Source organism: Bombina bombina, chromosome 5, assembly GCF_027579735.1.
Source record: "Bombina bombina isolate aBomBom1 chromosome 5, aBomBom1.pri, whole genome shotgun sequence".
In the NCBI taxonomy this organism is placed as follows: domain Eukaryota; kingdom Metazoa; phylum Chordata; class Amphibia; order Anura; family Bombinatoridae; genus Bombina; species Bombina bombina.
The window spans coordinates 1119508880-1119522101 of record NC_069503.1 but is presented as its reverse complement, the minus strand read 5'-3'; the positions used below and the strand labels follow the sequence as shown (position 1 = coordinate 1119522101).

Genomic DNA, 13222 nt, shown 5'->3' with positions numbered 1-13222 from the left:
GCTTTGCAGTTAGCTAGATTAGCGGCGAAAAATTCTGGGTTTGCAATTGTGGCGCGCAGAGCGCTCTGGCTAAAGTCTTGGTCAGCGGATGTATCTTCCAAGACAAAATTGCTTTCAAGGGTAAAACTCTTTTTGGGCCAGAATTGAAAGAGATTATCTCAGACATCACTGGGGGTAAGGGCCACGCCCTCCCACAAGATAGGCCTTTCAAGGCCAAGAATAAGTCTAATTTTCGTTCCTTTCGCAATTTCAGGAACGGACCAGCCTCCAACTCTGCAGCTTGGAAATCGATGCAAAGCTGGAACAAGGGTAAGCAGGCCAAGAAACCTGCTGCTGCTAACAAGACAGCATGAAGGAGTAGCCCCCGATCCGGGACCGGATCTAGTAGGGGGCAGACTCTCTCTCTTCGCTCAGGCTTGGGCAAGAGATGTTCAGGATCCCTGGGCACTAGAAATAGTTTCTCAGGGTTATCTTCTGGAATTCAAGGAACTACCCCCAAGGGGAAGGTTCCACATGTCTCACTTATCCTCAAACCAAATAAAGAGACAGGCATTCTTACATTGTGTAGAAGACCTGTTAAAAATGGGAGTGATACACCCAGTTCCAACCGTGGAACAAGGAATGGGGTTTTACTCAAATCTGTTTGTGGTTCCCAAAAAAGAGGGAACTTTCAGACCAATTCTGGATTTAAAGTTCCTAAACAAATTTCTCAGAGTGCCATCGTTCAAAATGGAAACCATTCGAACGATTTTACCTACAATCCAGGAGGGTCAATTTATGACTACCGTGGATCTAAAGGATGGGTATCTACATATTCCTATCCACAAAGATCATCATCAGTTCCTAAGGTTCGCCTTTCTGGACAAATATTACCAGTTTGTGGCTCTCCCATTCGGGCTAGACACTGCTCCAAGGATTTTCACAAAGGTACTCGGGTCCCTTCTAGCGGTTCTAAGACCAAGAGGCATTGCAGTGGCACCTTACTTGGATGACATTCTGATACAAGCGTCGTCTCTTTCAAAGGCAAAGGCTCACACAGACATCGTTCTGGCCTTTCTCAGATCTCACGGATGGAAAGTGAACATAGAAAAAAGTTCCCTGTCTCCGTCGACAAGAGTTCCTTTCTTGGGGACAATAATAGATTCTTTAGAAATGAAGATTTTCCTGACAGATGTCAGAAAGTCGAAACTTCTAAACGCTTGTCAAGTTCTTCACTCTGTTCCACGACCTTCCATAGCTCAGTGCATGGAAGTAGTAGGGTTGATGGTTGCAGCAATGGACATAGTTCCTTTTGTGCGAATTCATCTAAGACCATTACAACTGTGCATGCTGAAACAGTGGAATGGGGACTATACAGACTTGTCTCCAGTGATTCAAGTAGATCAGAAGACCAGAGACTCACTCCGTTGGTGGCTAACCCAGGATCACCTGTCCCAGGGAATGAGCTTCCGCAGACCAGAGTGGGTCATCGTCACGACCGACGCCAGTCTAGTGGGCTGGGGCGCGGTCTGGGACTCCCTGAAAGCTCAGGGGCTATGGTCTCGGGAAGAGTCTCTTCTCCCGATAAACATTCTGGAACTGAGAGCGATATTCAATACTCTCAGGGCTTGGCCTCAACTAGCAAAGGCCAGATTCATAAGATTCCAATCAGACAACATGACGACTGTTGCTTACATCAACCATCAGGGGGGAACAAGGAGTTCCCTGGCGATGAGAGACATTCGTCAGACATTCCATCCGGGGGAGTGGGAACTCCACCCGGAGATATTTGCCCAGTTGACTCAATTATGGGGCATTCCAGACATGGATCTGATGGCGTCTCGTCAGAACTTCAAGGTTCCTTGCTACGGGTCCAGATCCAGGGATCCCAAGGCGACTCTAGTGGATGCATTAGTAGCGCCTTGGACCTTCAACCTAGCTTATGTGTTTCCACCGTTTCCTCTCATTCCCAGGCTGGTAGCCAGGATCAAGCAGGAGAGGGCCTCGGTGATCTTGATAGCTCCTGCATGGCCACGCAGGACTTGGTATTCAGACCTGGTGAATATGTCATCGGCTCCACCATGGAAGCTACCTTTGAGACAGGATCTTCTAGTACAGGGTCCATTCGAACATCCAAATCTAGTTTCCCTCCAGCTAACGGCTTGGAAATTGAACGCTTGATTTTATCTAAGCGTCGGTTTTCGGATTCTGTAATAGATACTCTGGTACAAGCCAAAAAACCTGTAACTAGAAAAATTTACCATAAAATATGGAGAAGATATATCTGTTGGTGTGAATCCAAGGGATTCTCATGGAGTAAGATCAAAATTCCTAGGATCCTTTCCTTTCTCCAAGAAGGTTTGGATAAAGGATTATCAGCGAGTTCTCTAAAGGGACAGATTTCTGCTTTATCTGTCTTGTTACACAAACGACTGGCAGCTGTGCCTGATGTTCAAGCTTTTGTTCAGGCTTTAGTCAGGATAAAGCCTGTCTACAGACCTTTGACTCCTCCCTGGAGTCTGAATTTAGTTCTTTCAGTTCTTCAAGGGGTTCTGTTTGAACCTCTACATTCCATAGATTTCAAGATGTTATCTTGGAAAGTTCTGTTTTTGGTTGCTATTTCTTCTGCTAGAAGAGTTTCTGAGTTATCTGCTTTGCAGTGTAATCCGCCCTATCTGGTGTTCCATTCAGATAAGGTTGTTTTGCGTACTAAACCTGGTTTCCTTCCAAAGGTTGTTTCCAACAAGAATATTAACCAGGAAATAGTTGTGCCTTCTTTGTGTCCGAATCCAGTTTCAAAGAAGGAACGTTTGTTACACAATTTAGATGTAGTTCGTGCTTTAAAGTTCTATTTAGAAGCAACAAAGGATTTCAGACAAACGTCTTCTCTGTTTGTCGTTTATTCTGGCAAGAGGAGAGGTCAAAAAGCTACTGCTACCTCTCTTTCCCTTTGGCTGAAAAGCATAATCCGATTGGCTTACGAGACTGCTGGACGGCAGCCTCCTGAACGCATCACAGCTCACTCTACTAGGGCTGTGGCTTCCACATGGGCCTTCAAGAAGGAGGCTTCTGTTGATCAGATATGTAAGGCAGTGACTTGGTCTTCCCTGCACACTTTTGCCAAATTCTACAAATTTGATACTTTTGCTTCTTCGGAGGCTACTTTTGGGAGAAAGGTTTTGCAAGCCGTGGTGCCTTCTGTTTAGGTAACCTGATTGGCTCCCTCCCTTCATCCGTGTCCTAAAGCTTTGGTATTGGTTCCCACAAGTTATGGATGACGCTGTGGACCGGACACACCAATGTTGGAGAAAACAGAATTTATGCTTACCTGATAAATTACTTTCTCCAACGGTGTGTCCGGTCCACGGCCCGCCCTGGTTTTTTAATCAGGTTTGTTGAATTTCTTTCTTTAACTACATTCACCACTGCACCTTATGGTTTCTCCTGTTTTTTCTCCTGTCCGTCGGTCGAATGACTGGGGTGGGCGGAGCCTAGGAGGGACTATATGGACAGCTTTTGCTGTGCTCTTTGCCATTTCCTGTTGGGGAAGAGAATATTCCCACAAGTTATGGATGACGCCGTGGACCGGACACACCGTTGGAGAAAGTAATTTATCAGGTAAGCATAAATTCTGTTTTCACTGTCATGTAACTGTTAACATGCCACTTACAATCTAGCCCACTGTGAATTGCACAGATAGCAAATGTACACTGCATTTCAGTGCTTAGAGGCATATTAAAGAAAAGTCAAAAGTGGACTTTCATGGTTGAGCATGCAATTTTTAATAATAAATTTCAACATAGCGCCTTCTAATGACAGCATACTGAGGTATGCTCAATAGTGTGCATGTGATATATGTATAATATTGAAACAAGCATTGTTGTAAATACTGCTCCCATATAGTGCTCAACTCACATGAACACTCCTAATCCCATCTAGACAAAAAGTAAATTGGATTTTTTTTTTGTGTGTTAAAGGGACAGTGTACCCAAACAGTTTCTCCCCTTTAAATAGTTCCCAATGATCTGTTTTACCTGTTGGAGTTTATTAAATTGGTTACAAGTAGCTCCTTTACTCCTATTTCACCATTTAAAATAGCTTATTTAGCCTGTGGTATACAGTAGTCACCTATACTGAAAAGTTTCTATACTGGAGTCAAAGCTAGTGACAAGCACATGTAAACACAACCAGCAGAAGAAATTACACTACCAATGGGGTGCAGGAAAGTTAAGGAATAAAATGTTAATTTTCCATTGTTCTCTCTAAGGGCTCCATTTATTAAGCAGCGGATGCTGGTTCTGAGCCCTATCGATTCGGGCTCGCATGAAACAGAAGTTAAGAAGCAGCGGTCGTAAGATACAATATGATCGGGATAATTGACTGCCCCTGCTAGCGGCCGATTGGTAGGGGCGGCATTGCACAAGAATTTCACCAGAAATGCTTGCGCAATGTAAAATGCTGACAGCGTATGCATTTAGCTACAGCGAATCATGTCTGCTCGACTGTTAATAAATCTAGCCTAAATATTAAGCTTAGGTTTAAAGACAAATATAAGATAAGGAAGCATATGTGTATGTATGGAAAGTGATAACATAATATGATATGATATTACCTGCAAGATCAACCCATTGTAATAGACTGTGGTTTAAAAGCACAAAACCAGCTAATTCATAAACACAAATAAACCTGAAAATGCAATTTCTCATTCCTTTTATACTCTGCTGCTGGTATAACAAGTCATTGAAAATACATTACAGTGTACTGTCCCTTTAAAATTGCACACTCTTTCTAAATCATGATCGTTTAAACTGGATTTCCATGTCCCTTCAAAATAAATACTTATTCCAGTTCTTAATGAATTTAGTTATCTGCAAAATAAAGAAATGGATTGTTTGCATTTGACTATATATATGTTACAAAAAAAAATGAACTGCTGTAATCAATGTCCAAGTGACATAATTTTTCCTTCAAGGGATAGTAAACCCCCCAAAAAATTATATTTTATGATTCAGATAGAACATACAATTTTAAACAACTTTCCAATTTAATTCTATGATCAAATTTTCTTCTTTCTCTTGTTATCCATTACTGAAGGGACAGCATTGCACTACGGACAGGAAGCTGAAAATATCTATTTAGCCAATCACAAGAGACAAATGTGTGCAGGCACCAATTAGCAGCAGCTCCCACTAGTGTAGGATATGTGCGTATTCATTTTTTAACAAGGGATACTAAGAGAACGAAGCACATTTGAAAATAGAAGTGAATTTAAAAGTGTCTTAAAATGACCTGCTCTGTCTGAATCATGCACGTTTAATTTTGACTTTCCTTTCCCTTTCAATTTTGAAGCGAGAAGCATTTGACACATATCCTATTCACAAACATAACAAGCCGCAGTTTGTTTTGACCTCAGGCAGCAAAATACACACAGTTAAAAATATGCAAAGAATAAATCCCCTTCCAATGACATGTAACTCAGTAATTTTCCAAGGAATGAGCATGTTAACAATTTCATGATTGGCCTTCTCCTTTCCCGAGCCGGCTCAGTCTACCTTGAAGACAGCTAATAAATGAATTCAGGCACCCCATGCTGTTCTCAGCTGCAGTATTGAGATTAATGCAGAGCGCTCTTTCCACCTAAATAAGGTGTTCGTAGTAATTTGTAAGCGGCGCAAGTAGAAAGGTTTGACACCACTGCACTACGTCGCATGAGAGAAGGGATTACTCAATGTCAAAGCAGCCATGTTTTTTGGAGAGAGTTCAAAACTAAATATCATGTCCTTGTTTCTTCAAAGGTGTTCAGTGACATTGAAATGCCCTTATACTTAAAGAACTCAATCCAATTTCCCTGTTGCATCTAACAACGATATTTTAAAACTATTATATTTTTAAGATTCTCATGTGCTTTTTAAAACGAATTTATTTTATTTTTATGCTTATGAAAGTGTATCACCAATAAACAGTCAGAAGGTGTCCTTATAAGACAGAAAGCTGTTGATCCTATACAGTAGTATCAGTTTCCTGTTACAATAGCAATTTAATTCCCAAACTTAAAAACAGCACTTAGTGCTCGATTTATCAAACTACAGCGGACAGGGGCGTACATATGCGCCCCTGTCCGCTGCAGCTATCCTCTGGTGGACAGAATTCCCCTGGTGGAATTTAACATTGCACGCAAGCGCTATTTTGCACTCACGTGCAATGCTGCCCCCTGCCCGTGCACAGCCAATCACGCTCGTGCAGAAGCTGTCAATCTACCCGGTCGAACAAGACCGGGGAGATTGAAATTCTTCACATAAGAGGTGGAGAAGTGGCTACGAAGCAGTGGTCTGATGACTGCTGCTTGATAAATTGTGACTGCAAGTTCTCTTCTCTATGAAGGCGAAGGGCTTGATAAATCGAGCCATTAGAGTAGCATTAGCAGAGAGTTGGCTAGCTGAGTCCAAATGTATCCAATATAGCAACAACAATCCTCAACCTGCTAGATAAAAAGACCTTTTTATTTGATACATCTTCAGTATAGTGTCCACAGAAAACAGCAACATATGAGCTTTTACAATTGCCCTTAGTCATACTTTTTATCTAATAGCTGGAGGATTGATGTTACTATAATAGCAATTTAAACAGCTTTAATTTACCTTTTTAATGAACATAACTGGACATAAACCCCCAAAATATTCTTACATGATTCAGATTGAACATAAAGTTTTAAACAACTTTCCAATTTATTTCTATAATCAAATGTTCTTTGTTTTTTGCTATCCTTTGCTGAAAAACAGGAAGGTAAGCTCAGGCGTGTGCAGGAGTCTGCAGCCCTATATTGCAGCAGTTTTGCAACAATGTTATATATTAGCTGGAGCAATAGATGGCAGCGCCATTTCCTGTCATGTAGTGCTGCAGACGTGTGCAGGCTACCTATGGGAGCCTCGTTCTGATCAGAACCTCGCGCAGCAAAGGGGGTAAGTCGTGCAGGGATGGGCAGCATGTTTTATTATATATGTATATGAATAAATACATATATATTTATGTGTGAACCCCACTCCCACCAACCTTAAGGCCCCAAAAACTGCCTAGTGCAGTTATTTTTTATTAATAAAAAACTACAATGTCCTCTATTTTGAGGTCATCTGGGGCACTTTTAGAAAATTAACTAGAGATCTAATCTCTTGTTAATTTTCAGAGCGCTAATTGCTACTGCGAGCTTGCTGTAGCAATAACTATTTACTTGTAATAGCTGGTTAATTATCACGCTCCCGCAGAAGGGTAAATTAGCCATTTAGCGCTCCACTTGTAATCTAGCCCCATGCTCAGACAGCTTGCAGCGGTGTGTATTGCACGAATGAATATTTAATGTTTGTCATACACAACTTGTAGCTATGAAGAGGGACAAGTACAACACTATTTTTTTAATTGCGCAAAAAATATTAGTTTTAATTCCCCACAAAATTAAATTTAAATTGAAGCTAACGCTAATTTCTATTGGTTGATAACAACAACTCCCTAGAGATAGACGCACCTCTGCAAACCTGATAAAATATTTTTAATGTATTCAGGACAGGAAGAGGGATTGCTTTTCAAAGAGACTTGAGTGCGCTAAAAGCTTGGAAATATTTTCCTTTTTAGTTAGACATTAAAGGTTACTTTTGTAATGCTTGTCACAAAGGGGTTTATATTTTCTTTAATGGAAAGAAACTATAAACTATAATATATTTTGAAATGAATTATTTCAAATGTAAAAAATAAAAAAATAAAAATAAATACAATGTCCCTTTAAGTTTTGCTTTTGAGGGGAAATGCAAACCTTCTGCAGTTATTGATTTCCCGTTGCTACCGTGCTGGTCAGAGCAACGTGGGAGAATATACTAAGAATGCTGCAGCGCACAATGACAAATACCCCTGCAGTATTTTTGGGCAGCGTGCAGTACTATGGCAACAAGCCAGAGATAGTCATTCCTGCACCAAGGCATCCAGCACCCTAACAATAACTAAAAATATCATTAGCAAAAAAGGGGGGAAGGAGTGAGGGGGGAAGGGTTAATAGCTGCTTTAAACCTTTGACTGCCAGAGAGCTTTGCAAAGCATTGTAAAACAATACCCTGCAGTCGTCTCTGGCAGCCTAAGGGTTACAGACAAAAATGGATTCAGCGAGCACAAGACTGCAGCACAAATTGATAAAATGTTACTACAGTCTTTTGGGTATTTTGTGCAACAGAAAATGTATACAAAATGAATTGGGAACTAATCTCTCGGAGAAAGAAAGAGACCTGAGTTTCTTGGAATTCAGGCTGATAATCCTTTCATTGCCATAGGAACAAATGACAGGGGACGGATTAAGATTAGATTCCTGTAGCAAGCGATGCAAAGTGCTGAATGTATAAATCATCAAGAGATATGGAACTCTGACACAGTTTCGGGGTCGACCCGAGCGCTGCGGCATTTTGTAGGTACAAATGGAGACACTTAGGCCTTTAGGGACACAATTCCCTGTGAGGACCATTGCATTATAGGGGGAGATTCATTAAAGCTCTTTTTTTTTTTTTTAAATTGATATCAAAATGCAAACTGAAAATGCTCTAATGTGTTAGAGCTTTTTAGTATTCCACAATTGCTTAAATAAAACAGTATATTTAACCTCTGCAGAGGCTAAACACATAAATTGATAGTCTACTTGAAAATTGTCATTGTTAAAAACATAGATAATCCCTTTATTACCCATTCTCCCATTTTGCATATCCAACACTGTTATATTAATAGACTTTCTACCTCTGTGATTACCTTGTATCTAAGCCTCTGCAGTCTGCCCCTTATCTCAGTTCTTTTACATTTTAACCAATCAGTGCTGAATCATAAATAACTCCAGAGGAGTGAGCACAATGTTGTCTATACTGCACACATGAACTAGAACTGTCTAACTGTGAAAAACTGTAAAAATGCACTGAGATAAGAGGTGGTCTTCAAGGACTTAGAAATTAGCCTATGAGCCTACCTAGGTTTAATTTTCAACAAAGAATACCAAGAGAAAAAAGCAAATTTGACGATAAAAGTAAATTGGAAATTACATGCCCTATCTGAATCTTGAAAGTTTAATTTTTACTAGACTGTCCCTTTAAATGTAAACATATTGCAACTTCATTATTATTAAAGGCTACAATAAAGTTAATGGCCAATTGTAAGCCGTCTTTAAATGGACATAAAGATGGAGTAATGAAAATAAAATGCTCTAATATGTTTTTATTTCACTATTTGCACAGAACTATTCTTGAAAGAAGTGGAGTGTTAGGGTTCGTGTTTTTAGCCTTCACTATTTTGTGTAGAGTGAATGATGACACTTGAGATGGGAACATCTAATATTGACATTTCTTTGTCACATGATTATATTTTTATCAACTCAGGTGTTTGTAAGTTTGTTACTGACAACTAGGTCTACAATATACAAGAAAACACATCATACAGGATCTGAATATTTGTCATCATGACACATTATGCCCCTTGTATTTAATACTACACCCATTTATAACTGTTTCAGTTAAATGTGGTTTTGCCTGCTGGAGTTTTATAGGCTGAGGGTGCTACTCTGTGTATTTCTTTCCTGTAGTACTATTTTTGTGTTATTATTTCACTATTGTTTGCACAGAACTACATTTCACCTTCATAAAGGAGTTAAAGGGACACTCAAGTCAAAATTAAACTTTCATGATTCAGATAGTGCACACAATTTTAAACTACTTTTCAATTCACTTCCATTATCCAAATGTGCACAATTTTTTATATACACACTTTTTGAGGCACCAGATCCTACTGAGCATGTGCAAGATTCACAAAATATAGGTATATGGATTTTGTGATTGGTTGATGACTATCACATGATGCATTGGAACGGAAAATAGAACTAACTTTATCAGAAAGAATTCTACTACTCATCTGAGATTCAAACAAAGTGCTTTTGCATTATCTTTTTATTATGTATTTATGGATTATGCTATTCTGCTGCGTTTAGTGGTCTTTTAATCACATGTCAACTGAGCCAATAAGGAGCTTTATTGTCCAATCACAACTGTGTTCAGCTGAGCATCAGTGTATTGTTTTATATGTTTAACTCCATTATAGGATAAAGAAAATCCATTGCAACAAGGTTTTCACCCAATAAAATATTTTCTCATCGATCCGAAAACTTTATCAAATCTGTTTCATTACCGATTCCTCTAAAACACAAAGCAAAAACCTTGCCAGGCATAACAACTATGGTCAGATTACTTTCCAGATTTACTTAAATAACTATAGATTTACAAAAATTTGGTTTCTAGCTCAATAAATACGCCCAGAATGATATACTTGCTCCATGCAATGTATTTAGTATGTTTCTATCATGTATATTGAAGAGCAGCAGATAAGCATATTACATGTATATTAAAGAGCAGCAGATAAGCATATTACATGTATATTGAAGAGCAGCAGATAAGCATATTACATGTATATTGAATAGCAGCAGATAAGCATATTACATGTATATTGAAGAGCAGCAGATAAGCATATCACATGTATATTGAAGAGCAGCAGATAAGCATATTACATGTATATTGAAGAGCAGCAGATAAGCATATTACATGTATATTAAAGAGCAGCAGATAAGCATATTACATGTATATTGAAGAGCAGCAGATAAGCATATTACATGTATATTGAAGAGCAGCAGATAAGCATATTACATGTATATTAAAGAGCAGCAGATAAGCATATTACATGTATATTGAAGAGCAGCAGATAAGCATATTACATGTATATTGAAGAGCAGCAGATAAGCATATTACATGTATATTAAAGAGCAGCAGATAAGCATTTTACATGTATATTGAAGAGCAGCAGATAAGCATATTACATGTATATTAAAGAGCAGCAGATAAGCATATTACATGTATATTAAAGAGCAGCAGATAAGCATATTACATGTATATTAAAGAGCAGCAGATAAGCATATTACATGTATATTAAAGAGCAGCAGATAAGCATATCACATGTATATATGCAGGTATGCATGGAAAAGGTTAACTAAAAGTGAAATTAGCTTGTTGGTATAAAACTGTCATCAAACTATTGCTCATAGAAAAAGTTGGTTTATTCCGCCCAGGAAGATCCATTTTTATAACACACAGTACTCATAGTGTAATAAAGTCTGAAATGTTCATTTTTATATGGTACAGAAAATGTTTAAAATCGACGTCCCTATAAGGATTTTACTTTATCTAATCTATTCTAATTGTAGCACATCTCACAGCAAAAAATACATGTAAGATGCTCAGAATTGTACCCACTCATGCAATACAAAAAGGTGGTTAAAATATATCATTTTAGAGGTTGGATGATACCTTTAATTGGCCCAGCTAATTGATTCTTATAGAGTAAAGTGTTCTTGTATATGTAAAGATGACATTTAACAGAAATAAAAAAGTGTTCTCTAAGGTTTCATCTACCCCAGCCAACTGAATTTCCTCCAGGAACAGTAATCAGTACTTGTATGGTGATTACATGGAAATGATAGAGATTTTACTTACTAACTAGCGGATCCGTACCCCTTCGCTTTAGTAAAGCCAACCGATATAGCCACAACTAGGGCAGGAAGTCCTGTAACAGAAGAGAAATATGTAGTAGGACAGAAAGTGAAGGAGAACTGTCCTCCTGCATCTGCAAACGGTGAACAATAAATAACAACAGACGCATAAAGAAATAATCAGTCATTATAGGTCCTGGGGGAACATGCACATAATACATCTGACGGTTTACAATTTAATATGTGAAACTGTACAATAAATAAAGTATATTTATTAAAATATTAACTAACAGGTATTTTCTGTGCTTTATAAACATGTGAAGAACTTGTGTAGAAAAACTCATCTCAATAAAAATAAATAATATGTCTGATATTTATTTTTCAATTTTTGATGATCCCAAAAAAGACAATGAACAGAAGCCGTTAATAAGAGAGAGTGACTGAGAGACAGAAAAAAAACCAGAGAGAGGGAAAAGGAGAGAGGAAAGTGTGAGTGAGTGTGAGCGAGTGATAGAGACTGTGTGAGCGGTAGAGAGTGTGTAAGCTAGTGTGTGTTATAGAGAGTGTGTAAGCTAGTGTGTGTTATAGAGTGTGTGTGAGCTAGTGTGTGTGTGAGAGAGAGAGTGAGTGTGTGTGTATGAGAGATAGAGTGTGTGTGTGATAGATAAAGAGTGTTAGAACGACAAAGCGAGTAAGAACAAGAGAGTGTGTGAGCTAGTGCATGTGAGAGATAGAGTGTGTGTGAGCTAGTGTGTGTGTGAGAGATAGAGGGTGAGTGAGCGAGTGTGTGTGAGAGAAAGAGAGTGTGTGAGCTAGTGTGTGTGATATAGAGTGTGTGAGCTAGTGTGTGTGAGAGATAGACGGTGTGTGAGATATAGAGGGTGTGTGAGCGAGTGTGTGTGAGAGATAGACAGTGTATGACCGAGTGTGTGTGAGAGATAGAGAGTGTGTGAGTGAGTGTGTGTGAGAGATAGAGAGTGTGTGAGCGAGTGTGTGTGAGAGATAGATTGTGTGTGAGCGAGTGTGTGTGAGAGATAGAGAGTGTGTGAGCGAGTGTGTGTGATAGAGTGTGTGTGTGTGTGTGAGTGAGTGTGTGTGAGAGATAGAGAGTGTGTGAGTGAGTGTGTGTGAGAGATAGAGGGTGTGTGAGCAAAGAAAGAGGCAAACAGCAGGCACTGCAGCGAGGGCTCCATTGGTTTCGCCACTACTACGGCACTCCGTTATCTTTAGTGGGTTGAACTTTTCACAGTAAACCGGTACTACTTCCGGTTCACTTGCCGGGTCCCCGGATGTTGCTGGAAACGCCGCACTCTCTATGGAATCAACTCACTGGTGTGTGAGCAAGTGTGTGTGAGAGATAGAGAGTGTATGAGCGAGTGTGTATGAGTGATAGAGTGTGTGTGTGATAGAGAGTGTGAGAACGACAAAGCGAGTAAGAACAAGAGAGTGTGTGAGCTAGTGTATGTGAGAGATAGAGGGTGTGTGAGCTAGTGTGTGTGAGAGAAAGAGGGTGTGTGAGCGAGTGTGTGTGAGAGATAGACGGTGTGTGAGAGATAGAGAGTATGTGAGCGAGTGTATGTGAGAGATAGAGAGTGTGTGAGTGAGTGTGTGTGAGAGATAGATTGTGTGTGAGCGAGTGTGTGTGAGAGATAGAGAGTGTATGGAGTGTGTGTGAGAGATGGAGAGTGTGTGAGTGAG

General features: G+C 39.4%; 1 protein-coding gene across 1 annotated transcript in view; it reads right to left on the bottom strand.

Moving 5' to 3' along the window:
- ADGRB1 (adhesion G protein-coupled receptor B1) overlaps nt 1-13222 on the bottom strand; it is a 736329-nt gene that overhangs the window by 78663 nt on the left and 644444 nt on the right. Inside the window, 1 exon segment of the mRNA XM_053715405.1 lies at nt 11529-11598. Within this exon segment, the coding sequence (XP_053571380.1) occupies nt 11529-11598 (70 nt within the window).